Source organism: Balaenoptera borealis, assembly GCF_965194805.1.
Source record: "Balaenoptera borealis genome assembly, chromosome: 14".
Classification (NCBI taxonomy): Eukaryota; Metazoa; Chordata; class Mammalia; order Artiodactyla; family Balaenopteridae; genus Balaenoptera; species Balaenoptera borealis.
Genome location: NC_138875.1, coordinates 88,719,529 through 88,746,886, shown reverse-complemented (window position 1 = coordinate 88,746,886; position 27,358 = coordinate 88,719,529). Strand labels below are relative to the sequence as shown.

At 49.3% G+C, this 27,358-nt stretch overlaps 2 protein-coding genes across 2 annotated transcripts in view; one reads left to right on the top strand and one right to left on the bottom strand.

Moving 5' to 3' along the window:
* Positions 1-21,570, top strand: part of TMEM132D (transmembrane protein 132D) — a 679,902-nt gene extending 658,332 nt beyond the window's left edge. The window contains exons 6-9 of the mRNA XM_082353214.1: positions 7,066-7,271; positions 9,693-9,966; positions 14,517-14,708; positions 18,541-21,570. Of these exons, the coding sequence (XP_082209340.1) occupies positions 7,066-7,271; positions 9,693-9,966; positions 14,517-14,708; positions 18,541-19,725 (1,857 nt within the window). The 3' untranslated portion in view covers positions 19,726-21,570. The remainder of the gene's footprint in view (positions 1-7,065; positions 7,272-9,692; positions 9,967-14,516; positions 14,709-18,540) is intronic.
* A 4,001-nt stretch (positions 21,571-25,571) lies between these two features.
* Positions 25,572-27,358, bottom strand: part of GLT1D1 (glycosyltransferase 1 domain containing 1) — a 170,455-nt gene continuing 168,668 nt past the window's right edge. Inside the window, exon 13 of the mRNA XM_082353266.1 lies at positions 25,572-25,732. Coding sequence (XP_082209392.1) covers positions 25,652-25,732 — 81 coding nt within the window. The 3' untranslated portion in view covers positions 25,572-25,651. The remainder of the gene's footprint in view (positions 25,733-27,358) is intronic.

The window sequence follows — 27,358 nt, the reverse complement described above, 5'->3', positions numbered from 1 at the left end:
CTTATCAGATGCATGCAGATATTTTCTCCCAGGCTGTGGCTTGTCTAAACATTAGCTGTTATTACTATCATTCTCCATCAGTCATGTAAATTTAGATTTGCAGTATTCTTGTGCCTTTCTCGCTAAGAAATGACAAGGGTTGGTTAGGTGCTCCTTTACCTAAGAAGAATTTTTTATCATTTTATTTTTGATTGAAGTGTAGTTGATCTACAATGTTGTGCTTGTTTCAGTTGTACAGCAAAGTGACTCAGCCGTATATATATATGTGTGTGTGTGTGTGTATATATATATATATATATTCCTTTTCAGATTCTTTTCCATTACAGGTTATTACAAGGTACTGAGTATAGTTCCCTGTGCCACACGGCAGGTCCTTGTTGGTTATCTATTTTATATATAGTAGTGAGTATCTGCTAATCCCAAACTCCTAATTTATCATTTTCTCACCCCTTTTCCATTGGGTGACCATGTTTGTTTTCTATGTCTGTGCGTCTATTTCTGTTTTGTAAATTAGTTCATTTGCATCATTTTTTAAGTGAGAAGCGACGGCATGTTATCTCCATCTCTGTGCCAAGTCCTCGGGCTTAGCATGACCCGTCAGATCTCCTAACTGACCCAGCCTCTCCTGCACTCGCCTGCCAGGGGTGCACCAGAGGAAGACTGTGTGGGTGAGGACAGATCTGGGGTCTCACTGGATAAGGGATTCCCTGTGGGAGACCTTGCTGGAGATAGGAGTTCCTCGTGGTGCCTGCCAAGAGGCGGGGAGGGAGAACTTCTCTGCAGGTGGCCTGGAGAAGCATTTTCACTGCAAAATTCAGTCAAAAGCCAAAGAAATCTGTGCCGGATGTTTCTGCCTAAGGTTGCTACCCTGCTTCTTTTGTCCCGTTTGGGAAGGGAAACGGGGGACCCTAAGACGGTTTGCTTACACCCTCCTCCATGCCCTCAAAAAGAGTGTGTCCAGCCAAGGGGAGGTGTAGCTGCCCTCACCTGCCATCTGCTGGGCCCCCTGCACCAAAGCCTGCAGCGAGTCCTGCCAGGAAGTAGCAGGAACTCCTCCAGGTAACATCATGTGCCACCTTGGTGCTTGTGACGTGGCTCTCCTGGGCGCGGGCTTCCACCAGCCTGGGGGCAGGGCTCAGCCTTCCTGACGGCCAGGGTGCCCGCAGGCTCCTGGTGTCCATCTAGCAGACTCACTATTCCTGACTCATTTCTCCACTTCCATATTATCTGAAATATGTCTCTACTATGCGTGCATACGTGTCTTCTCTTTCATACAGTCTGAGTGTTACTTATTAATAGAAAAGGAATGTGTTCTGGCCTCACCTCTCTTTAGTAAGTGATTTCCAGCCAATTCTGTTGAGTTCCATGATGCCCAGGTGTGGGTGAGCCCGATTTTCCTCACCATCCTCACCCTTCTAGATGTCCAAGACCCAACCACTCGTCCATGGATTCCATCACATCCTGGAGTCTCGATTAAGGAGACTGTCCCATCTTTCCACCTCCAGGGAACTGAAAGGCAGTGAAATGCAGGGTCAAGGAGGAGAGTTGTGTTGCATGAGACCAAGGAACCCAGCAGGAGCCAGACCATGTCAGACCTGGCGGCTCATGTGAAGAATCTACTATATTACCCTAAAGCAGTGGAGAACCTTGGATGAGTTTTTAGAATAGTGTCCAGAGAGTCATGTGGTAGTAATATGATAAGTTTGCATCTTTAAAGAATGCTCTGTGCACTTTTTGTACAAATAAAAGTGGGGCGCATATAAACTCTGTGACCCACGTATGTACCCACAGAAAAGCCTATGTCTGTTCATCCAAAGTCATGTGTATGATGGTCCGTGGCAGCACTTGTGTCATAGCCAAAAACTGGAAACGCCCAAATGTCCACAGATAGGAGAATGGGTACATCAACTGCGGTGTATTCACACAATGAGAAGGAATGAACCACATAGATCAGTCTCACAAACACAAGTACAGAGGATGTGATCCCATTTATACCAAAGACTGAAAACAGGGAAGACTAAGCAAAGATATCAGGAAAGAGGTTAGCCCTTACCCAGGTCGGGGTGGGGCTAGGGCTGGAAGGGCATGAGGGGCTTCCGGTGTGAACCGCAGTGCTCTGGCTCTGAACTGGGTTCGGGTTACGAGTTTGTTCACTGTGAAATGTCACTGAGCAGAACAGTCATGATGTGTACACCTATCTGTAGGTAATAAAAAAGTTAGACAGAAAAATAAGTCATAATAAGATTACTTAAATAATAAAGGGAGGAAGGAAGGAAGGAGGGAGGGAAAGAAGGAAGGATGGATGGATGGATAGATGGGTGGATGGATGAATGGATGGATGGATGGATGGAGTGAGGGAGAGAGGGAGGGAGGGATGCATGCATGGGGGGGGAGGGAGGGAGGGATGTCAGAAGTGTAGCAGTCATTTCCAGCCATGGCACTGCCACCCCACCACCTCCACCAAACAAAAGATGCTGCAGGGGCACCCCCTGAACTGCTGGTCCGGGACCCCTGTACCACCAGTAACGTCACTTACGGCGGTGGTGAATAAACATGTTCAGTAGGTAACGCTGAGTCGACACAGGCACCATCAGGCTGCATTTGCGATGCGTGTTTTAGATGGCATTTGTTTTGGCCTCGTAAGGATTGCTGTCCAGCATTGCTGGATATTAAGCAGAGAATCCTACGGCGCAAAGCAGCCAGGAAAGCTGGGCTTTTGTTGAAGGATTGAGAGGGACAGGGGGCTTCACCATCCGTTCTCATTCACCTGAGAAGATGAAATCAAAGCCAGAGCCTTTCAGAACAGACGGGTGGATTTCATCTTTGTAAGAAGCTACTCAGATCAGCCCGTTCTTTGTGGAATGAGAGGGTAATAGAACTACCCCTTTTCTGGGCGCGGGACGCCCTCCCGTCAGTAGCTCTGAACTGTCAGTGTAAATGAGAATCAGCCGTGGCATCCGTCAAAATGGAGATTCACTGGCTTAATTGGGAGGTCTCGCCTGGGAGGTCCGCTCGTTTTCTGGAGCTGCCGTAACAAATTGCCACAAACTGGGTCACTCCATTCATTCTCTCACAGTTCTGGAGGCCTGAATTCCAAAATCAAGGTATAGGCAGGGCCGCGCTCTTTCCGGAGGCTCTAGGGGAGGAGGCTTCCTGCCTCTTCCAGCTACTGGGGGCTCCTGGCATCTTCTGGCTGTGGCCGCATCCTTCCAACCTCTGCCTCTGTCATCACTGGCCTTCTTCCCTCAGTCTCTGTGTGTCCTTTTCTGTCTCTTACAGGGACACTCTCATTGGATTTAGAATCCATCCTAATCGAGTCTGACCGCATCTTAACTAGTTCCATGTGCAAAGACCCTATTTCCAAATAAGGTCACTATCTGAGGTGCTGGCTAGACAGGAATCTGGGGGGATTCAATCCACTATCGTAGGTCTGCAGAAGATCTCGGAGGTCTGCATTTGTTAGATTTTATCCTTCTTTGGCAATATTCCACATGGTTTCAAATAACAGAGAAATGTAGTCAGTCCTCACCTTGCGTAGCACCCTGTTAGTGGAAACTCAGCCATCAGAACCATGACCTTGGTCCGTGACCATTCAAGGTGAGGAACCTGCTGACATGAACCATTCTCCACTAACACAAGACAAATCGAGGGCTGCCTGGAGGAAAGGACATACTAAGAAGCTCGTGTCATAGGTGGTGCTATAGACTGAGGGGTCTGTGTCCCCCCAGAATCCATATGTTGAAACCTGGCACCCAAGGTGACGGTGGCAGGAGGTGGGTCCTTTGGGAGGTGATTAGGTGAGGAGGATGCAGCCCTCACTTTGGGATTAGTGCCCTTATAAAAGAGACCCAGAGAGCTCCCTCACTCCTTCCACCCTGTGAGGACAAAGAGAAGACATCCGTCTGTGCAGCAGGTAGCAGGTACCAGATCTGATGGAGCCATCGTCTTGTCCTTCCAGCCCCCAGAAATGGCAGAAATAAACGTCTGATGTTTATAAGCCACCCCGTCTGGTCATTTTTTAATGGCAGCCTGAGCTGACTAAGACAGGTGAGTTCTGCAGAAACAGATGCTGAGCTGGAATTTGGGGCCAAGATGTCTCGGGTCTTTTTTTATTTTTCTTTGTTGGCCTATCTGCTCAGCATGTAAGGTCTTATAGTTCCCCCACCAGGGATCGAACCTGTGCCCCCTGAAATGGAAGCGCGGAGTCTTAACCACTGGAACGCCAGGGAAGTCCCAAGATGTCTCTTAGGGATCAAGCCCAGTGAAGAGAAAGAGGGAGAGCATCAGGCAGAGGGAGAAATCGGGCCACAGCAGGGGCTCTGTCCCCTGCCGGCTGAACCGCTGGGCGGTGCCCCCTCTTCTCTCATGCACCGGGAGTGACCTGCCACAAGGAGGTGACCTATGCAGCTGAGGCAGAGCCCAAGGGGAGACAGCGAGGGCTGGGTGCTGACTGCAGTCCATCCCAAAGGAGGGTCTGGGCGATGCCCCTTGAGGTCTGCCAGCAAATGGCGCTCCTGATGGCGGGCTCCTGCTGAAGGGAGATCTGAGCAGCACCCCCCACAGCTGCTGTGCATCTATCCTGCCACCCTCGTCAGACTAGACCCTAAAGTATAGAGCGGTCAATAGCTGTACTGAGTGTTTGCATGCAGAAGCCTCAGAACTGCACATATATTAACTCATTTACTCTTGAAACAACCCATGAAGCTGGAACTATTATCACCACCCCCATTTTACAGATGAGGAAACCAAGGCACAGAGAGGTTAAGTGACTTGCCCAAGGTCACACAGCCAGTAAGTGAAGGAGCTGGAATAATATAAAACATCGTGGAACATCTGGATCCAGAGCTTAGTGACACTAGACTGCCTTGGGATTTACCCAGAAGGAAAAACTTACACAGACCCCACCATTGTGAAAAAATTCTGAACGAGTGCTACTGGTTTCTTCTAACCCTGCTGTGTTTTCATTGTCCTTATTTAAGAGGAGTTAATTCTATTTATGTACAATGATATTAGTTTTCCATCCCTGACAATAGTACAAGTTTTTTTTTAAAGTGGAAAGGAATTGATTCTTGAACTCTAGTTGGGAGAGCTGGAGCATTTAGGGAAAATGGATGTTTGCTGCTTCTTTTGAAATGAATCATAAAAGGAGGACAGAGGGCTGAAAAGTGGATAGATGTGTGATAAAGCCCATCCAGAATGTATTCATTACAGAAGCTAGGTGGTGGGTGTATGGACGTTTGCTGTAACCAGCCAAGCCCCAGAGCAGGGAAGGAGCCCTCGTGGCCTCTGCCCATCCTCCTCTCCCTCTCTATGGCCATCTCCTGCTGGGACAAATGACCACAAGCCCGGTGGCTTAAAACCACACACATTTAGGGACTTCCCTGGCGGCCCAGTGGTTAGGACTCTGCGCTTCCACCGCAGGGGGCACGAGTTCGATCCCTGGTCAGGGAACTAAGATCCCACAAGCTGTGCAGTGTGGCCAAAAAAAAAAAAAGTTACTTGAGAACCACACACGTTTATTCTCTCACAGTTCTGGAGGCCAGAAGTCCTTCATCAGCTTCACAAGGTATCAGCAGGGCCGCACTCCCCCCAGAGGCTCTAGGAGAGAATGATTCCCAGCCTCTTCCAGCTTCTAGAGACGCCTTCCTTGGCGTCCTTGGATTCCTTGGCCCTGTCCTGCATCCTCAAAGCCAGCCGTGTAGCATCTTGCTTTGGTGACACATGTCCTTCCTCTGTCACGGTGGTCGAATGTCCCTCTGTTCCTCTCCTATAAGGACACTCGGATTACATTTAGGGCCCACCTGGATAATCTAGGGTCATCTGTTCATCTCCAGATCCTTAACTTAATCACACCCGCAAAGTCCTTTTTGCCAAATAAGGTAACGTGCTGGTTCCGAGGATTAGGACCTGGTATCTTTGGGGGCCATCGTTCATGCTACCACACGACCCCAAAGCTTTGCCCCAAGTCGTGTTTAGGATGAGCACGAGCTCCCCTGGAGAGCTGGGAGACACAGACAAGGGGACAAGGTCTTTTCTTTGAACTTGGCTTTTCTCTCAGACGTGGGCAGAGGGGAGCAGTCTCGTACACCAGCACAAGCTGCGAACGTGCGTTCCACAGCCAGACCCCAGGGCCGAATCGTGGGACCACAGTCAAGCTCCTTTAACTCTCAGCTTCCTCATCTGGAATATGGGGCTAATGGGAATGCTTGTCTTGGGGTTGTTCTGAGGATGAAATGAGCTGACAGGGGCCTGGATTAACGTGTCTGCATTCTCTGGAAAGCAGAGCCTGAGCCACGGACTCGAGGGCGGCGGGTGTATCTGGGGACTGACTCCAGGACGTGGAGGCGGGAGTGGGGGGGGCAGGACAGGGCACCTAAATGGAAGAGACGGGAAGTGAATCACTGAGCTAGTTACCACGGCGGGCAGGTGGGGAGAATCCCACTGAGAGGGTCCCAGGAACCACGAGGAATACATCTCGGAACCTGCCCGCACAGCTAAGATGGGAGCTTGTCTGCACGTGACTTGCCGAGGGTGTTCTCTGGAGACGTCTGTACGGGAGTGAGGGAGGCCGGATGCAGAAAGGGGAGAAGCGGAGCCGGGATGGCTTCAGATGAGATCGAGCCTCGGCCGATCCCCAGGGGAGCTCCGGGTCATGAACTGTACACACACGGTTCGTCCCTCCTTGAGGCAAACCAGGAAGTCATCATCGGGCAAAAAGGTGGGCTGAGTGGTACCGAGCACCCAGGTAATTCTGCAGGTTCGGCTCCAGCACCTAAGGGCAGTCTGTCAGAGGAGGTGCAGCAAAGCACCTGCAGCAGGTAGGGGTGAGTGTACCCAACCCGTTGAAGAGCTCCCAGGAGAGGTGGATGGGGCCCCATGGCATCTGTCATCACAGCCTCTGCTGTCTCGGAAAGCAAAATCCAGTGTCCACGTTAGGACTAACTCCCCATGATTGTGACCCCAAAAGAGTCACGACACTGCTTTCCTCTGCCGCTTTCTCTTGTTCTTCCTTCGGGATGTGATAAAAACTCATGCGTCCCCCACCCTTCTCTCCCCTCTTCCCAGGTTTCTGACAGATGTGACTACGTCTTCGTCAACGGGAAGGAAATGAAGGGCAAGGTGAATGTGGTGGTGAACTTCACCTACCAGCACCTGACCAGTCCTCTGGAGATGGTGGTGTGGGTGCCCCGTCTGCCCCTGCAGATCGAGGTCTCGGATACCGAGCTCAACCAGATCAAGGGCTGGAGAGTCCCCATCGTCTCCAACAAGAGGTGGGTGTGCAGGTCAGGCGCCACAGCAGAAACCCAAGTCAAGCGCGCTTAGGCTGAAGACGGAGATTTACAGCTGATTGCAGGCATGTCTGCCCCCAGGGGTTCCTTGGTGCCCTAAGGACTGGTTCTCTCTCCACCTCTTGGCTCCTGCTTGCTTTGTGTTGGCTTCATCACCCATCAGGCTTTTCTCATGAGGTTCCAGACTTTCACTCTACCTTCTCCACGACTGTGCAGAAAGTACATCCTCTCTTGCCCAATAACTCATACAAGAATCCTGGAGTTCAGTGTTATCTTCACTTGGGTTATATGTCCATTCCTGATCTAATCACTGTAGCCGAGGAGGAGAAGGAGGAGGAGGGGGAGGAGGAGGGGAGGGGGAGGGGGAGGAGGAGGGGAGGGGGAGGGGGAGGGGGGAGGAGGGGAGGGGGAGGGGGAGGGAAGGGGGAGGAGGAGGAGACAGAATACACTGATTGGCCAGCTAGGCTGCAGCCACATTCCCCTGGCTGGGGCCAGAGGAGCTAGGGAAAGAGGTCAACCCTGCCTGAACCAAGAGGTCAATACCAGGAGGAGGGAAGAATTGATTCTTGGAGGACCCAAGCAACAGAGGTCCACTAGAGAGCTGTCTGAACAGATGCTGGCTGACCTGGGCAGTCTCTTTGTCCCTCCAGCCCAGAAACACTGAGATCACTTTCCCTTGGGGAGATGAAGTCCGAAGCTTGTCACCTGTGTGCCTGGTGCATCACTCTGATGGCGTTAGATGGACTGATAAGTCTGCACCCCCCCACATCAGGCAAATAAACAGGCATCAGGTACAAAGAGAGTTTTGTTCAGAGACTTGGTCACCTTGGAGAAACCCATGCTTAAGGAATCGTATACAAGGGACTTGTAGAAAGTCAAAAGTGAGCATGTGCAGAATTAGACAAGGAAATATTCCTGGAGTCTGGGTACTCAGCAGGGAGGAGTGAACTGGTACTTAGGTGAGGGACAGCTTTTATATTCCTTCCCTTGGAAGTCCACCCCTTTGAGTTCTTACGGCACCTGGGAGAGGGCAGGGCTTCAGGAATGAAGGCTTGGGTCCTGTGTGCCATTGGAAGATGGTTTCAGCAATGCCCCTTTCCTCAACCACGGGGGTTTCTGAGGTTGAGTGGGGAGAATGGAGTTCAGCGTGATTACTGACACTACTGAGGGCAAGTGATTGCAGGGAAAGACTCACCCAAGGACTGGCCGAGTGTGATCGTGAACAGTCCAGATGCTGCCACAACTGTGCAGCTCAGATACGGCAAGAGAGCCACTTCGAGGAGGGAGCGGCTCTTCTGATGGAGACCATGATGGTGCCAGGAAGGACTGACGGCACATAAGGCATCAGATGTCGAGGGAGCAGCTAACATCTGCTAACATCTGCCTCCTGCCTGGTCCTTTCTGCATCTATTATCACAAAATACCTTACCTTGAGTTAAACACTCACTTCCCTCGGGTACTGGTTTGTAGGGCTATACTGGTCACCCAGGGCCTTAACTGTATTAATTATCTATTGCTACGTAATTTAGTGGCTTATCCCAAAACAAAGTGGCTTAAAAGAAAAACCTATTATCTCCCAGTTCCTCTGGATCCGGAATCCAGGCAAGGCTTAGCTGGGTCTCTCGCAAGCTGCAGTCCATTTGTCAGCTGGGGCTGCAGTCTCATCACAAGGCTCTGGTGGGGAAGGACCTACGTCCAAGCTCATGTGGTTGTTGGGAGGTCTTAGCTCCTCACTGGCTGTTGGCCAGAGGATGCTGTTTCCAGCTGTAAGACGCCTCCATAGGGCCGCACACAGGATGGCAGCTGACTTCATCAGGGCAGGCAAGAGGGAAGAACCAAGGAAAGAGGGCTGAACAAGACAGAAGTCATAGTTTCTGAAAACCTAATCTTGAAGGTGACATCCTATAACTTTTGCCGTAATTTTTTTTTTTTTTTTTTTTTCACCGCACCACACGGCATGTGGGATCTTAGTTCCCCGACTAGGGATTGAACCCGTGTCCCCTGCATCGGAAGCGTGGAGTCTTAACCACTGGACCGCCAGGGAAGTCCCGCTGTAATCTTTCATTGGAAGAAACTTTTACTAGGTCCAGCCCACACCCAAAGGGAAGGGGATTTCACAAAGTGAATACCGGGAGATATGGGGCTCAGAGGGGACACCTTAGAACTCTGCGGACCACACCAGCCCATTCCGCCTGGTCAGTACTGGTCAGGCCACAGCAGTGCTCAGATCTCCTGAGCAACACCCCTGCACATCTGTCTGAGCCGCCCCGGGCTGTGAACTCCCCGAGGGCAGGGCTCATGCCCACTCACCTCTGCGGCCCCTACCATGTATGCTTCATCCCCCGTGCCCAACCGTTGACCCAACAAATCAGCATCTGTTCAATCGAACTGACCCCTTGACAGGCCAGCTCGGGACAGCGAGGAAGAGGACGAAGATGAGAAGAAAGGCCGGGGCTGCGCTCTCCAGTACCAGCACGCCATGGTGCGGGTCTTGACTCAGTTTGTGGCCGAGGCGGCTGAGCCCGGGGGACAGCTGGCCCACCTGCTGGGCTCAGATTGGCAGGTGGACATCACGGAGCTGGTAAAGGACTTCATGCAGGTGGAGGAGCCCCGGATTGCCAAGCTGCAAGGGGGACAAGTCCTGATTGGCCAGGAGCTCGGGATGACCACCATTCAGGTAAGAAACCCCCCAAGGCAAAGACTCTCTGTATTCCTGTCACGTCTCTACCCAGACAAGAACTCGGCTGTTTGTTGTCACTGAGAGCAATATCCATTTTTATTTATTTATTTTTTTAATTGAAGTAGAGTTGATGTACAGTGTTGTGTTAGTTTCAGGTGTACAGAAAAGTGATGCAGCTATACATATGTATACATCTCTTCTTTTTCATATTCTTTTCCATTATAGGTTATTACAAGATACTGAATATAGTTCCCTGTGCTATACAGTAGGTCCTTGTCGTTTATCGATTTTATATATAGTAGCGTGTATATGTTAGTCCCAAACGCCTAATTTATCCCCCCCTTTCCCTTTTGGTAACCATAAGTTTGTTTTCTATGTCCGTGGGTCTATTTCTGTTTTGTAAATAAGTGCACTTTATCATTTTCTTAGATTCCACGTATAAGTGATATCATATGATATTTGTCTTTCTCTGTCTGGCTTACTTAGTGTGATAATATCTAGGTCCATTTCTGTTGCTGCAAATAGCATTATTTCATTCTTTTTTTTATGGCTGAGTAATCTTCCATTGTATATCTGTACCACATCCTCTTTATCCATTCATCTGTAGATGGACATTCAGGTTGCTTCCATGTCTTGGCTATTGTAAATAGTGCTGCTGTGAACATTGGGGTGCGTGTATCGAATTAGAGTTTTGTCTAGATGTATGCCCAGGAGTGGTATCCCTGGATCATACGGTAGCGCTATTTGACAGTATCCATTTTCAGAGTGAACAGACTGAAAGAAGCTGTCAAATAAACAACAGAAAGGGTATAATGATGGACTGGCTTCTCAGGATGGGTCATGTTTGAAACTCCAAGACATTATTTGTCTCTAAGACATGGTGGATGTTACCATCTTGGGACAAGAGCTCTAAAAATAAAGCTACTATATGATCCAGCAATCCCACTCCTGGGCGTATATCTGGAAAAGACAAAAACTCGAATTCAAAAAGATACCTGCACCCCAATGTTCACTGCAGCACCATTTACAACAGCTGAGACATGGAATCAACCTGAATGTCCATCGATGGATGAATGGATGAAGAAGATGTGGTATATATACACAATGGAATACTACTCAGCCATAAAAAAAGAATGAAATGCTTTGCAGCAACATGGATGGACCTAGAGATGATCATACTAAGTGAAGTAAGCCAGACAGAGCAAGACAAATATCATATGATAAACCTTATATGATACAAATGAACTGTTACAAAACAGAAACAGAAGAAAAAAAAAAAAAAACAGGGCTTCCCTGGTGGTGCAGTGGTTGAGAATCCGCCTGCCAATGCAGGGGACACGGGTTCGAGCCCTGGTCTGGGAAGATCCCACGTGCCGCGGAGCAACTAGGCCTGTGAGCCACAATTACTGAGCCTGCGCGTCTGGAGCCTGTGCTCCGCAACAAGAGAGGCTGCGATAATGAGAGGCCTGCGCGCTGCGATGAAGAGTGGCCCCCGCTTGCCACAACTAGAGAAAGCCCTCACACAGAAACAAAGACCCAACACAGCCATAAATAAATAAATAAATAAATAAAACCTTTAAAAAAAAAAACAGTATTAACTTTAAAAAAAAAACAAAAAAACAAAAAAAACAAAACAGAAACAGCCTCACAGACATAGAAAACAAACTTATGGTTGCTAAAGGGGAAAGGTCTGGGGAGGGATAAATTAGGAGTTTGAAATTAGCATATACCAACAAGGACCTACTGTATAGCACAGGGAACTCTACTCATTACTCTGTAATATCCTATATGGGAAAAGAATCTGAAAAAGAACAGATACATGTACATGTATAGCTGAATCACATTGTTGTACACCTGAAACTAACACAACCTTGTAAATCAACCATACCCCAATATAAAATAAAATTTTTGTAATTTAAAAATATTTTTTAAAAAGCTCTTGGGGTGGGCTGAGCTCATCAGAATCATGGGTGTGGCCAGCAGCTTCTCACTTGGTCGCTCCACCTCACTGACCATCGTCACCGAAAAGCTTCCCATCCTGCCATGAAGCTCAGCTGTCTCCACCAGGTCCCAGCCTGCCACATGATGAAACCTGGAGCATTTCAGAAATGTACTGAAGGAAGCAACAGAGTTATTATGATTCCACTGGTCTTGTAAGCACCTACTGCTAGGAATGGATGGGGTGAACCGGTATGCAACATGAGAGCTTTGAAACAAACACCTTCACAAGACACGGTTCTGGGAGGTCACTTGGGAGTTACTTACCTCCTGTCTGAGAGCAAATATTGTTCCTCAGTGACTGCCCCATTTATAGAAGAGGTGATCATCCTATTAGCCAAACAGTGAGGTTTCTAAAGCAGTTAAAAGTGAAACTATATTAGATTGCAGAAGATTTAAAACATTCTGGAAAATGGGCTGATATTTAAGAGAGATCATTTTTGAACCCATTATTATCAAATGATTGAATTAACCCTGAGACGTCTCATTAAAATAGAATATTGCAGCTGTCAGTTGGAGAATACATTATAAAATTTTCAGACAGTCTATCAGAAACAAAATGCTTTTATTTGTACAATCAAGAAAATGTAATTTTGCTGTTAACTCTGTACTGTTCTATTAAAAATGTTTTATAACTTTGCTTTTAAATTTTCATATGAAACCATTTGCAAATGACGTACTTAATTTAATAAAATACTTTAGCCACTGGAAAAAAATAAAAATAAAAGAGATCATTTTATTCAAGGGGGAAAGTAAATTACTTTGAACTGGGACTCAGGAGTCACACGCTCCAATGCTCTCTAAAAGCTGTGAAGGTACCCTCTGTGAAGAAAGCAGCCAGGGCATCAGGTGAAAGAGGATGACTGATTTGGGCCCTAAGTGTTAGGAGGACAATAGGGAGTGGTGAGGAGTGTGGCAAAGGGAGGCTGCTACTCATCTCCAAAAGGTGCCAAGAGGAAATGGGAGCCCAGTGTGGAGAGATGCTGCAACTTTTCCAGAATAGCTAGAAATCTATCTTTCATACGAAATCCTCTGTATTTTAAGGATGGCCATTCATCCCATTTTGAAGTGTTATGTCAAACAAAACATATCTGCCCCATAGACAAGCGCTTGTAATCTTCACAGTTGACTTTTGCTTGAAAGATCTAAATTAAAGTTGATCCATGGGCTAAAGTGATGCTGATATCTGGAAACTGGAACCAAGACGACAACTTGACACTGACCACTCAAAATGATCATTTAAATACAAAGACGCAATAAAACACTGTTCAGAAATCAGGTATTTCTGTGAAAATCAATGAGTGTGAATGGGCCAGCTTCCCATGCGTGAAACATGAAAATTGTCCTAGTGGGGCATCTGCTCCTGAGACCCTTCATTTTTCCCTCTTATTTATGCCCACTGAGTCCTCCTGAGTTATAAATTCATTTGGCCACTTTCTTCTGGGGACTCATGTTTCATACCCAGCGCCATTCAAGTTGTCCTAACCAGACTTAGAAACTGAAGAAGGTATTTGAATAAAAATATGGGGCTTTGATAAAGGAATTTAATGAATCCAGGGAAAACTATCTTGAGATACATCTTCATAAATATCACCAGCAACTTGAAAAGAGAAATACGTCAAAAAAAGCTGGGGAAGGGAGAATGAAACCTGTTTCACCCAGAAGATTAAGGATTCATAGAGGGGAGTCTAAATCAGCTCTTTGTAACTTGGATGAGGGACGGGGAGAGCAGAGGTGCTTCCACTGACAATCTTCCAAAGCAGGATTTCCTCTTCAGGGTCTAAATTGAACGGAAGCTTCATTCCCCAGGGCATCACAGGTGTCCAGAGACAAATGAGACTTCGGGACATCGGTGTCAAGGGTAGGACTCGCAGCTGAGTTTATCGGAGGACGCAAGCTGATATTCCAAAATGCAACTGAGTGTCACTGCTCAGTGTTGCCCAAAGTGTGGAGTGCAAGCTCCCGGTGACACACAGGATGCTTCAGGTGGTACATGGACTGACCGTCTCTTCTTTGAGTGTAACTGGTCATTGGTGATCATGCGTAGAAGAGAGAAATATAGAAATATATAGCTAGCATATCGAAACCATTTTTCTATGACGCTATGAAGCTTTTTTAAACAAATTATTTACATAAAATAATTTTAAACAAAATATGCACTAAGTAATACTAGAAATGATCCATGCTGTTAGAAGAATCGTGAAGTTAGTGCTGAAATGAGTGAAAATGTTAATTCTTCCTCTCAAGGTCTGAGGGCAGTTCATGGTAGGCAGTGGAGTTTATTTGATGCTGGGGGTGGGAGGCCAGGCCCTGCCCCAGCCACTCCTTGATACCATCTTGCTGTTACTTAAAAAATGCGCTATATTTTCACAAGCAAGCTGTATCTTTTAGAAGAAGGCATGAGTGGGAAAGACCCGTTTTTGCTCTTTCCGGCTCCTCTGGCTCTGTCTGTCTCTATCCACCCCCTGCACGGCGCATCGTTTACACCATCGGGGGGATTTCTGGAACCACAGAGAGCTTTTCCTTCCTATGTCGGTTCTGCCTTTCAGATCCTGTCGCCTCTGTCAGATGCCATCTTGGCCGAGAAGACCATCACCGTGCTGGACGAGAAGGTGACGATCACAGACCTCGGGGTGCAGCTGGTGGCAGGGCTGTCTCTCTCCCTGCAGCTCAGCCCTGGGAGCAACAGAGCCATCTTCGCCACCGCGGTGGCTCAGGAACTTCTGCAAAGGCCCAGACAGGTGTGGGGTGGGGATGGGGCACCGTGGGAAGGGGTCACATGTCAGGGGGCTCACACAGCAGGCGGGTCACACCAGGTGAGGTCACACACCAGGTGGGGTGATATATCCAGGGGGGGTTACACATGGGGGGGGTCACACACCAGGTAAGGTCACTCATTAGGTGAGGTCACACACCAGGTGAGGTCACTCATCAGCTGAGGTCACACCCAGGTGAGGTCACACATCAGGTGAGGTCACACCAGGTGAGGCCACACATCAGGTGAGGTCACACACCAGGTGAGGCCACACATCAGGTGAGGTCACACACCAGGTGAGGCCACACATCAGGTGAGGTCACACACCAGGTGAGGTCACACATCATGTGAGGTCACACACCAGGTGCGGTTACACAGCAGGTGGGGTCACTCACCAGGTGAGGCCACACACCAGGTGAGGTCACACACCAGGTGAGGTCACACACCAGGTGAGGCCACACATCAGGTGAGGTCACACACCAGGTGAGGTCACACACCAGGTGAGGTCACACACCAGGTGCAGTTACACAGCAGGTGGGGCCCACACCAGCGGGGGAATCCCACGTCTCTTGGGGTCACGTGGTGGGTTGGGTCACATGTCAGTGGGGTCAGTCACTGGGTGGGCTTCCGCCCTGAGCAGGTCACACGTCAGGTGAGGTCGCACAGTGGGGTGAGGTCACGCGTAGATCATGTTGCCCGTGTGGTGGAATCACTAATTGGGGTGGAGGGGTCCCGCAGAAGAGTGGGCTCGCACATCGGGTGCTCCGCAGTCTGGAAAGGCGTTGTGAAGGGGCAGCTGCTCAGCCTCAGGCCTCCTAGCCCCCCCGAGGGAGATGCCAGACAACAGGGTTGCCAGGAGTGAAGGATTACAGGCACCAGGAGCCAGAGAGGCTGGACGCGGTCTCCTCGCGCCCCATCGTGCGTCACCTGTGCTGCTTCTCCCCCCCCAGGCGGTCCTGGCTCTGGACCCCGCTGACCTCCCCGAGCAGTGGCGTGAAAGCGAGGGCGGGAACAGACTCCAAGGAGGGGTCCACAGCCTTCTGCTAAGTCCCTGCTCAAAAAAACGGGGAAACGGGTCTGGGGGTCGGAAGGAGATTGGAGGAGATGCTTCCACATTTGTCGTTTAGCTCAAAGCAGAAGTAACAAGCCGGTGGTGACATCAGTCATGGCCTTCTTTCTCTTTGTTGGAAACCAGTGTGCGCTAATAGAGTGTGTGTGTTGTGTGTATGTGTGTGTGCTGTGCATATGTGTGTTTGTGTTATGTATGTGTGTAGTGTGTAGTGTGTGTTGTGTATGTGTACGTGTTGTGGTGTGTATCGTGTGGTGCATGTTTGTGTGTTGATACGATGGTTTCCAAACAGAGGAATGTTGGAAGGGCACTTGGAAATGTCATCTGATCTCCTCCCTCATCCGAGATGGAGAAACTTTATTTCTTAGAAAGAAATTGGATGGAGACTTTGGCGAGCCTTGTTTAATGCCCAAGGACGGTGGTCTCAGGCTACTGATTCTCTGCGCCCCATGAGACAGGACTGTCCTCCTGTGGGGATGCCAGAAGGCCTCCAGCCCACATAGGGGGTTTTCGGGCAGCTTTCCTTACTGGTCGGGAGCGCTTCCTGGAAGCTCTCCCCTCGGCAGGTACGTTACCATCTGGGCCCCCTCTTGCACCTGCTGAGGCTGTGACTATGGGCAGGAAGGTGAGCTAGGCTGGACCCGCCCCTGGACACACAGAGCCTTACCATTTTCCCAGCCCGTACCCATCACTGAAGGCTCCCCTGCCAGGTGTTAGCTAATCCCTTGCCCTTTCACTGTGGTCTTTGCGTGCAGGGGTTTGGATTAGAAAGCACTTGAAAGTGGATGGTCTCAATAACGGATACGAATTCTTGCCAAAGACAAACCTCCCTTTTCGCGGGGCGTGATGCCAGCCAGGATGCAAGTCACAGATAGCAGAGGAGAAATAACCCGAGGCTTCTTCCTGTCTTCCTGGGGCGATCAAATCAGGTGACTGCCAGTTAGGAGTTAAGGAAGCGATAAGACAGAATAAGGCCACAGAGCTAATCCATCTCCGACATGCGGAGCTAGGCACGTGACCCTGAGGTCTGCTCCGTGCTTGCTTTGGATGGAGCTTAGTCCCTGCCTGCAACTTGGCTCCGACATTTCAGTTTCAAGAAATCCAATGTGCATTTGAATTTCCTGCTGCAATTTCACAGCCAATCAGAAGGCCCAGGTAAACCAAGGTCACATCCAGTGGCTTCTGCCCTGTGTCTTGGAGGCATTTTCCACTTAGCAGCCAGCCCAAGCCGATGGCTAACAAGGTCAGTATTTACTGGCTGTGCTGAAGGAGGAGCAGAGACCACCAGTCATACGTGAGAAGCTCCCTTCTCAGTTCCAAAGACCAGACTCCACCAGGAAAACTTAACTTCTGTCGTGGTCGGTGGCTCTTTGGTTGCAAGAAAGAGAAATCCCCTCAAGCAAGTTTAAATAACACAGGATTTATTACAAGGATAGTGGGACCCTCTTAGACCCCAGCTATAAGAACTTGGGGAAACTGGGGGGGTCTCATGTCCATTATCTCATTAAATAAATGCTGTGCCCAGACATTTGCCTACACCCGATCCATCGTGGGTTGCTCCAAAGTGGGGCTTCATTCTCCAGTTTTATATGAGCTCCCACTCATCTTCCCACCACTAAGTGCTTCACTCCCATCTTGCTTATTTCAAATTGGAGGGGGAGATGCCGGCTGGCTCAGAGCTGCAGAGGTGAGTGGCTCTGACAGCAGCCGTCCTATGGGTCCAATCAGCTGTGGCCAGGTGGGCAGGAACACAAGCCTCTTAGGGCTGTGCATCCTTCTGGGTTTGGGGTGGAACAGCTTCTCCGGGAGCTAGGAGGAGGGAGGGAGCAATGGGTCTCCCAGTTCGCTGTCAAGGCCAATGACATCTTCACTCAAACTGAAGGCTTAGAGGTTATCTTGTCTATTACCATCTCCCTGGACAGACTAGTCCCAAGGAAAGCTGGTCTAAAGCAACAAAGTAGAAAGACAAGGGATTGAGATGGACACAGGTCTTGACCCTGGCTACTTTTGGGTCTCCCAATTTCCCCCAAGTGGTTGGGCTGGAGAGTGGATGGGAAGACAAAGATTCACCCAACAGAAAGCTTCCTAACCCTTCCTAACCCCAGCCCTAACCCTAGCCCTAACCCTCTCTCTGGCTGGTTGGTTTTACTCTTCACCTCCAAGCCAAGACTGTCCACAAGCCAATACAAACCCATCCTTAGATGCTGATGTAGCAGGACCAACACAACCAAAGCCCGCAGCCCCTCTGGGGCACCCTTGTTTAGGTTAGGGGTTTTAACCTGTGTTGTGAGTAATGCACGGAGACTCGGTATTAAAGCAACTTAAAAATAACGTAATAAATATTTTTCGTTTAAATGTGTAACATTTGTAAATGACCCCACTAACCGGTAAATCTCCTTTGATATGCAGTTTATTACTATGCAGAAGTAGATCTTGCACCGCAGAAAGAAGCCATCTTTCTTTCAACACCTGAGGAAAGAAAGCAAATCTTATTAGGGAGTGTTATTCCTGGTCCTGTTTCATCATTGTCATTTTGCTGTTGTAGTTTTCTTTGGCTTCTACATCTTCACAAGAATTCATTTTCTTTCATACCCTTAGTATTTCTTGCCTCTTATTTCTACACTGCATAAAAGGTTTCCCTTTGTTCTTGTAGTATTATCTTTGCGACAGAGTGTCTATTTTTACTAAGACTTTGTATTCAGTGAGCTTTGAGGCCCATTTTGATGAACTTACTTATTTTCTTCAACAGGAAGCGGCCATCAGTTGCTGGGTCCAATTCAGTGATGGCTCTGTCACCCCCTTGGATATTTACGATGCGAAAGACTTCTCCCTGATGGCCACATCACTGGATGAGAAGGTGGTCTCTATCCACCAAGACCCCAAATTCAAGTGGCCTATAATCACCGCTGAAGCCGAAGGACAGGGTGCCCTGGTGAAGGTCGAAATGGTTATTTGTGAATCATGCCAGAAATCCAAGCGGAAGAGTGTGTTGGCTGTGGGGACGGCCAACATCAAAGTTAAGTTTGGCCAAAACGATGCCAATCCCAACACCAGTGACAGCAGACACATGGGGGCAGGAGGTCACCTGGATAATAATGTCAGTGACAGAAGACCCAAAAAACCCTCGCAAGAATGGCGGAGTCAAGAGGGACGGTACTACGGCAGTTCTTCCGTGGGCCTCATGGAAGGAAGGGGCTCCACAACGGAAAGGTCCACCTTCCAGAAGAACCATGGCCAGGAAAGCCTTTTGGATGATGACAGCCATTTGCAGACCATCTCCATTGACCTCACCAGCTTCCCAGCCCAGGTGGACCTGCCCAGAAGCTATGGGGAAATGGATGAGAATGACCTCACACAGGCCTCCAAAGGGCTGAGCGACTTGGAAATTGGGATGTATGCCCTGTTGGGTGTCTTCTGCCTGGCCATTTTGGTCTTCCTAATAAACTGTGTGACCTTTGCATTGAAGTACAGGCACAAACAGGTTCCCTTCGAAGAACAAGAAGGTATGAGTCAGTACCATGACTGGGTCGGGTTGAGCCACCGGGCCGAACTGTTGGAGAATCACATCAACTTGGCTTCCTCCCAAGAGGAGCAGATCACTGCCATCGACAGGGGCATGGATTTCGAGGAGAGTAAGTATCTCCTCAGCACCAACTCCCAAAACAGCATCAACGGACAGCTGTTCAAACCTTCAGGACCCACACTCATGGATGGGACAGATCAGAAAAGTGAGCCCCCAACGTCCCCCACCTCAAAAAGGAAAAGAGTGAAGTTCACCACTTTCACCACCGTCTCTACGGATGATAGATGCCCCACCGTGAACTCCATAGCGACCGGCAGTGAGGATGCCATGAACTGGGTCTGCCAGGATCTGGACCCTGGGGGATGCCAGGAGTCACGCGGCTACCTGGAAGGATTACGTGAAGATGTGTAAGCCGGGCCTTCACGGACATTGGTTCTCACTCACCTTTCGGCCTTCAACTTGGGGATGTGGGGCAACGGTGTGCCCGGTGGGGAAGTAAAAAGACAGGACAAGATCAGGGTGACGCTATCCACAGAGCCACAGAAAATGACCCTGGCTCCCCTGGGGCGGCCCCGACTTGGAATTGAGGTCCACATTCCAGGGTCCAACGTTTCTGTCAATGTTAAGGGGTTTATCCTGCATGGCAAGATTTTTAAATTGGAGGAAAGACGAGTTCTGAATCACTGAACTTCAGAGAGCCTCCAGGAAAGAACAATCCCTCTCTTGCCATCTCACTTTCTTTGATCAAAGCAATTTGGATATTGTCAAAGCCACACAGCTAACATATTCAATGTTGTGGACCACAGGAGAAAAATGAGACTCAGGTTGGGGGCTTAAGGGGATGGGTGGGAGGAAGCGTGTCCCTGGACCTCGGGCAGCACATCTGGCTGTGAGTATAAGCAGAGGTGGAGTCTAGCGCCATCTAGAGGCAGCTCTTGGGAAGCAAGAGTTTCGAGTTTCGAGTTATTATCTCCCAAAGCCTGGGCAAAGCAAGGCAATCGCTGACAAGGATTGAAAGGGAACAAGAGGGCGAATAGGCCACCAATACCTTTGTAACTAGATGCCAAGAACAACCACCCAAACAAACAAAAACGCTTGAGCCGTTCAGAGCATCCCTTTATTAGTAAACTAGGGAGCCTGGGTGTAGACTTTCAACTGGGTTCGAAGAACCAGAAATTTTTTTTTTTTTTTTTTTTTTTTTTTTAGCAAATTCACTATGTTCACGTTTGTACTCCTCCTCCCCCCACGCCCCACATCGCCACCTTTCCAAAAGTCATTGGTCGCTCGGCAGTGGAGGGCAGTGGTGTCCCCATTCCCTGTCTTCCACTGTGGCCTCTGTGTCAACTACCAGGGGACATTCTACACTGAAGCCCCACTGGGCGAACTTCACACGTGTCCTTCTTTGAAGAGGCTGGTCTTTGAGGGTCAGCAGCGCTCACAAGGAATTCAGCACCCAGGGATGCTCCTTCCCCTTGCTTTTCTGGAAAGCGAGGAGGGAGGGCTCTTCTGTGATGAGGCTGTGGACGGTCTCATCCAGTCTGCTGCTCAAGGCTGATGAGATAAATCTGGGTATCCACACGGAGGGTACAGGGCGGGGAGAGTTGGCACTCGGGGTGTGCGATGAGGTGGGTTGGGCAGGAAGCCTGGCCTATTCACACACAGGGGGTCGGGGGGGGGCATGGGAGGCTTCTTCTCCACCTTGGAGGGATGGAGGGACCTGAGGTAACCACCTATGGGGCAGAGAGCTGGGTTATTCGAGCGTTGGGTTCTAAGGTCAGTTTCTATTTCTCTGTCCCTGTGTCTTTCTGAACCTGTCTCTCTGCTTCCTCTGTCTCTCTTTCTCTCTCTCTCTCTCTCTCAGTCTCTATGCATATAATTGAATTCTCCTGAGATCAAGTGTGTAAATTCCACCAGTTCACCCTCTCGACCTCAGCACTCTCCCCCAAACTAAGGTGCTGTCCGTTTGCTCTAAGACTGAGATTCCAGCAGCCATCAGCTACCTGCTTCTCTCCCCTACTTGACTGACGTTGTCTGGCTGGGTGATTAAACTGTCACCCCTCTTCAAGGATAATCCTTTGCTTTCAGTAACCCCCTCTTATTTCTTTCATTCTTTCCCGCGTGATGTTCCGTTTCATAACGCTGCCGCTGCCCCCTCTCGAATCCGTCTGCGTGCAGAATGTATTGTAGATAGTAAGAATGTAATATATATTTATAAACTTACCGACTGTAAATATAAAATTTGCCTTCCGCGGCTTTTATGGCTGTCCTTTGTCTTTCTACACGCTGACCCCCTCCCAGCAGCTGGCATCCACGGCAAAGGGCTCCCCAAAGCTGAGCTTTGGGGAAATGAAAAAGCAGATCGAAGGATCCCAGCAACAATCTAATTACAGTCTTACGTAGCGTAATGCCTCTCTCTGCATTGAGGCGATGTTGACACACGATGACAAAGTACATTGTGTACTAAGTATCTCTCCTTCAGGACCTGAAAGGATTTGCAAATCAATCACATGTGCAATTCTCTGCTAAAAGCCTGCTGACTGATGGCAGTAAATGAGAACCACGGCAGGCAAGCGTGTAGTCCAGCCTCCCTTTGGGCTGGAGCAGAAAGGGCTCTGTCCTGTCTTTGGATCTCACACGTACATTCAGAGGTCAGTTTCCTGAGGCATGTATGTGCCCGTGGTGACACTGGGCTGGGTTTTTTTTTTTAAAAAAGGTTGAGTTTTAGATTCCTCTAGTAATCAAAGGCAGTCCCGAGATGATTCCCCAGAAAAAGAAGTTGCGTGAAATCCTTGTCTTTGTGCAAACAGTATCAAGTGATGGATCATTCACTCATTCACCTGGTATTTATTGAGCACCTCCTATGTGCTAGGAACTAGCGCAAACACAGGAGGTGAGCGGTAAATATAACAGACCCAGGCCGACGCTCAAAGACCTTACCTCTAGCCGGGGCTGGGGGGATTAACAGCAAACGAAATAATTTTCAGATGGTCATAAATTGTATGAAGGATAATAAAACAGGTTACAGAATAGAAGAAGACTGAGTCAACGTTTAAGACTTTGGCCATTTCACCTAAAAAATCTGGCTCTCTGCCTTCTCTTGAAAATGCAGACACTCTGGAAAAATGGGGCTTACAATCCAGCTTGGCCCTAATTGGACATAGTGAATTTGCTGCTGTCATCTCCAGGCAGACAGACGTCCCTGCAGGCCTCTCCACACCCAGTCTCCCCAACCTAGAGGGCAAACTTTCATTTGCCGTCTATGTCACCGTTTCTCTTCTAATAGGGGAATACTTCTCCCGAGCCATGTCTCTAACCCACAAGTGCAGAAAACAAAAATAGATGGAGGGAGCTGTGTATTCTCAAGACAGAATCAGGAGAAGTGTATCGTTATATGAAAGAGAGAGCGCACCCCTGTGTCTCCTGGGAAGAGAGGGAATATCGCCTAGAGAACACAGCTTACGATGATCACACAGCCCTCTGTGTGCCCAGAGCCTGAGAAAGAAATGCTATGAACGTCGTAACGAACTGACTTTCCAACAGGGTGTCTTTGGGGGCGTGAATAAAATAAGTGATGCTGCTGGGCTCCTCCTCGCCTGCCCTGCTTGCTCATTTCCACCTCCCGCGCCACCCCCCGGCCCCCCTCCCTGAGACAGTGAGTTCAGGTCCTGTTGGCTAAGACCAGACCCCCAAGCCCATGGAGACCGGGATCATCAGCGCCCCCCAGTGGAAGCCATGGCTTCCTGCGGCTTTTAGTGCCCCAGACTTGAGCAATCCGTTACCAGCTGCCTTAACAAAGTCCCGCAAGCTGGGCGGCTTGAACAACAGAAATGTGCTCTCCCACAGTCTGGAGACCAGAAGCCTGAGATCAGGTGTCGACAGCGCTGGTTCCTTCTGAGGCTCTAAGGGACACTCTGGTCCAGCCCCTCTCCGGCTCCCAGGGGGTGGCCGGCCACCCTTGGTGTCTCTTATCCTGCAGCCGCTTCACCCCGGCTCTGTCTCCGTGTTCACGTGGTGTTTTCCACAGGATGCGCCCGTGTGCGTGTCCAGATTTCCCCTTTTTAGATGAACACCAGGCAAGTTGGAGTAGAACCCACCCTGCTCCATGAAGACCTCGTCTTAACTAACTGCATTCACAAAGACCCTATTTCCAAACAAGGTCACATCTAGTTACTGGGGGGTCAGGACTTCAAAACCTGAATTTGGGGGACACAATTAAAGCCATAACACCGGCCTCTGGCCAGAGGTCTAGGGCAGCTAAACTTGTGTGCAGACCCAGGGCAGCTGACTGCTCCGCGGACCCACCAGGGCACTGGGCTTCCACGAACGTGTCTTATCTAGAAAAGCCTCACCTTCTCCTGGGTTTCACACCCACTTTACAAATGAGGCTGTGCTAGGACACCCTGGGAGAGCAGGAGAATGGTTTGTCTGTTTCCCTCCGGGGAAGCTCAGAACTGCGGGTTAACTACGCTGTGTGTCATTTTCCAAGATGCAGTCGTTAGCGCCTCACCGGGGATGCAGTCGTTAGCGCCTCACGGGGGATGCCCCCGCCCCCCTCGCTTTGCAGTCGTTAGCGCCTCACCGGGGATGCCCCCGCCCCCCCCCCCGCTTTGCAGTCGTTAGCGCCTCACCGGGGATGCCCCCGCCCCCCTCGCTTTGCAGTCGTTAGCGCCTCACCGGGGATGCAGTCGTTAGCGCCTCACCGGGGATGCCCCCGCCCCCCTCGCTTTGCAGTCGTTAGCGCCTCACCGGGGATGCAGTCGTTAGCGCCTCACCGGGGATGCAGTCGTTAGCGCCTCACCGGGGATGCCCCCGTCCCCCCGCTTGGCTGTGGCTGCAGCCATGGAGGCTCCGGCAGGAATGCGGGTGAAGGAGGGATGCTCCCCCAGGGCGGCTCAGGTCCTCCCGCCCAGCGATCAGTGATGACCTGAGGGGTGATGGACAGGGGCAGAGCGGAGACGATGCTGTGGCCAGAGATCCGGATGCAAGTTTGACCCCGGACTGGCCCCACAAGCCTTCCCGTTAAGTTCTCTACCATACATTTTGCCTACATCTGGCCCCAGCTGACGTGTGTATCACATGATGGGGCGGCCGGAGTGCTAATCTAGCCTCCTGTAGATAGGAGGATTGAAGAGTGCTAAGGCTACGTGTCTCGGGCTTCCCTGGTGGCGCAGTGGTTGAGAATCCGCCTGCCAATGCAGGGGACACGGGTTCGAGCCCTGGTCCGGGAAGATCCCACACGCCGCGGAGCAACTAAGCCCGTGCGCCACAACTACTGAGCCCGCGAGCCACAACTACTGAGCCCATGTGCCACAACTACTGAAGCCCGCGCGCCTACAGCCCGTGCTCTGCAACAAGAGAAGCCACCGCAATGAGCAGCCGCGCACCACAACGAAGAGTAGCCCCCACTTGCTGCAACTAGAGAAAGCCTGTGTGCAGCAACGAAGACCCAACACAGCCAAAAATAAATAAATAAATAAATAGATTTTTTTTAAAAAAAGGCTACATGTCTTTTGGGATGTATATCACAAACTAGGGGGCTTAAAACAACAGGAATGTATTCTCTCCCCGTTCTGGAGGCTGCAAGTCCAAAATCAAGGAGTTAATAGAATTGTTTCCTCCCTTGGCTGTGAAGGAGAGAATCTGTCCCATGCTTCTTCCCTGGCTTCTGTTGGTTGCTGGCAATCTTTGGAATCCCTTGATTCCAAAGAGACAAGAGAACTTGTCTCTTTCCAAAGACCCTCTTTCCAAATAAGGCCACAGTCACAGGTTCTGAGGGTTAGGATTTCAACACATCTTTTGAGGGAGACAATTCTACCCACTCCAGCGAGGAAGTAATCCCCTTAGGAGGGGAAAAGTCCTATCCTGATGTTTGCATTGCAAGTGATTTTAAAAATTGTTCTTTAACTGGACTTCAGGAAAAATAATAGGGGAGGTGGACAGAATTTATTGCTCCATAGGACTGAACAAGCGGAGGCGAAGCTGGCTTCAGGAATGGTTGGACCCAGGGTTCTATCTCTTCCCCTCTCTTACTCTGGGCTTAGTATTTGCCTGTTTGACTTGAGGCTCAGGGAAAGCTCTTCCATACAGTGGCCTCTGGAAGCCCTATCCTTGGCAGTTTCACAGCAAAGAATCTCAGAGTAAAGACATTAAGTGTCCTGACACTTTCAGATAAAGTCCCTCAATTGACCCCTATTGGCTGACTGGAGTCACAAGCTGAACATAAGTCTGTCACCTGCAAGATGTAATGTTCAGGCCTCCATCACAGACATCTCCCTCCAGCTGGACCCTGGGGGAGAGATTAGTGCCTTGCTGTCTCAGCAGCCAATCAACTTACAGTTTATTTTTTTTCTGGGTTTTTGTTTTCTTCTGTTTTCTTTCTAATCGAGGTGTGGAAAAGTTCTAGGTTCAGTTGAAGTTTCTGATGAAGAAACACAATTGAGATTTCTTTCAGTGATAAAATCTACACATTTGTATTTCAAACAATGTAGCTAAAACTTGATGTAAATTCCTCCTTTTTTCCTTCTTTGGCTTAATGGATATCTTTTATTCAGTATGAAATCATTATACTCTATGGTCCACGTGTTAAGACTAAATGTACATTAAATCTCAGGTTAAAAACAAAAAAGTAGGGACTCAGAGTGAGAAAGGACAAACTTCAAAGGGAGAATCAAGATATTTTTGCCGTAAAAATGGATGTTGGTCCCACAAAGCAATGGATCCCCTACTGGCTCTTCCTGGCTTCCTCACTTCTCCTGCTCACAATTCCATTCCCATGAGCTTTGCTTTCTGGATATTCGGGAAGACCCTGGAACCGCATGTACAGGACCCCAGAAAATTGAGGTTCATGCTGAAGAAGAGGTAGCAAATCCCTTCACAAACAAACTGTGTGGGTCCACCCTGGAAACCCACCCATCACTCTCTGGCTGGATCCCCATGAAAGAGTCCCATGGGCCATCAGACTCTGTGTCCCGTCCTCTTTCCAGGACAGCCAGACTTTGAATTTCTCACGGTGGCTTTTCCCTGATGTTCAATCTAGTCAGATCCGCCAGTTACGCTAATAGACTCAAAGCATGATGGCCAACGTTTGTTTTATAAGTTTAAAAGTTTCTGTCTTGCTCTCCTTTGCTCCCCCTGCCTCCAGAGCATTTCATGGCTCTTAAATGAATCTACTAAGTAGACAGTCAATGTCTGCTAAATGAAAATTAACAGGGTGACCTTTTAAAAACATAATTCAAATCATGTCACTGCCCAGCTTAAAACCCTCCAATAGATGCCCATAAATCCTAGAGTGAAATCTGGACTTTGTATCGTGGCCGACAGGCCCAGCATGATGCAGCGGTGCCCATCAACCCACCCTCATTTCCCACTGCAGCCCCTCTTGCTCACTAACTCCAGCCCCACTGGCTTCCTTCTGTCTATTCTTCTAACAAAAGACGCTTATCCCCACCTCGGAGCTTTTGCCCTTTTTGCCTCTCCTTTCTGGAACTCTGTTCTCCCGTATTGTCACAGGCTTGACCCCTCCTTACCATTCAGGTCTCAGCTCATATGTCACATCCTCAGTGAGCCTTTCTCTGCCCACCTTAGAGTAGCCTCACACCCCCTCCCGTTCAAGTCCCCCTTCTCTTATCATCCCATCTTACAGACATCGTAGACAACTCTGGCATTGTCCTTTCCAAGTATTGCCTTTCTTGTTTGTTGTGTGTCTTCCCTAGCAGAATGTAAGTTCCAGAAGAGTAAGGATGTAGTCCTACCTGCCCTCTGCTGTGTACTCCATGACTAGAGCCATGCCTAGCAAGAGTCAGCACTCAGTAAACATTTGTCTGGAGGGGTGGATGGATGGATGGATGGATGGACGAATGGATGATAGATTCTTGAATGGATGAACAAATGTTTGGATGGATGGATGGCTGCTTAGATGGATGGATGGACAGATGGATGGATGGATGGATGGATGGATGATTAGATGCTTGAATGGATGGACAAATGCTTGGATGGATGGATGGATGGATGGATGGATGGATGGATGGATGGATGGATGGATGAA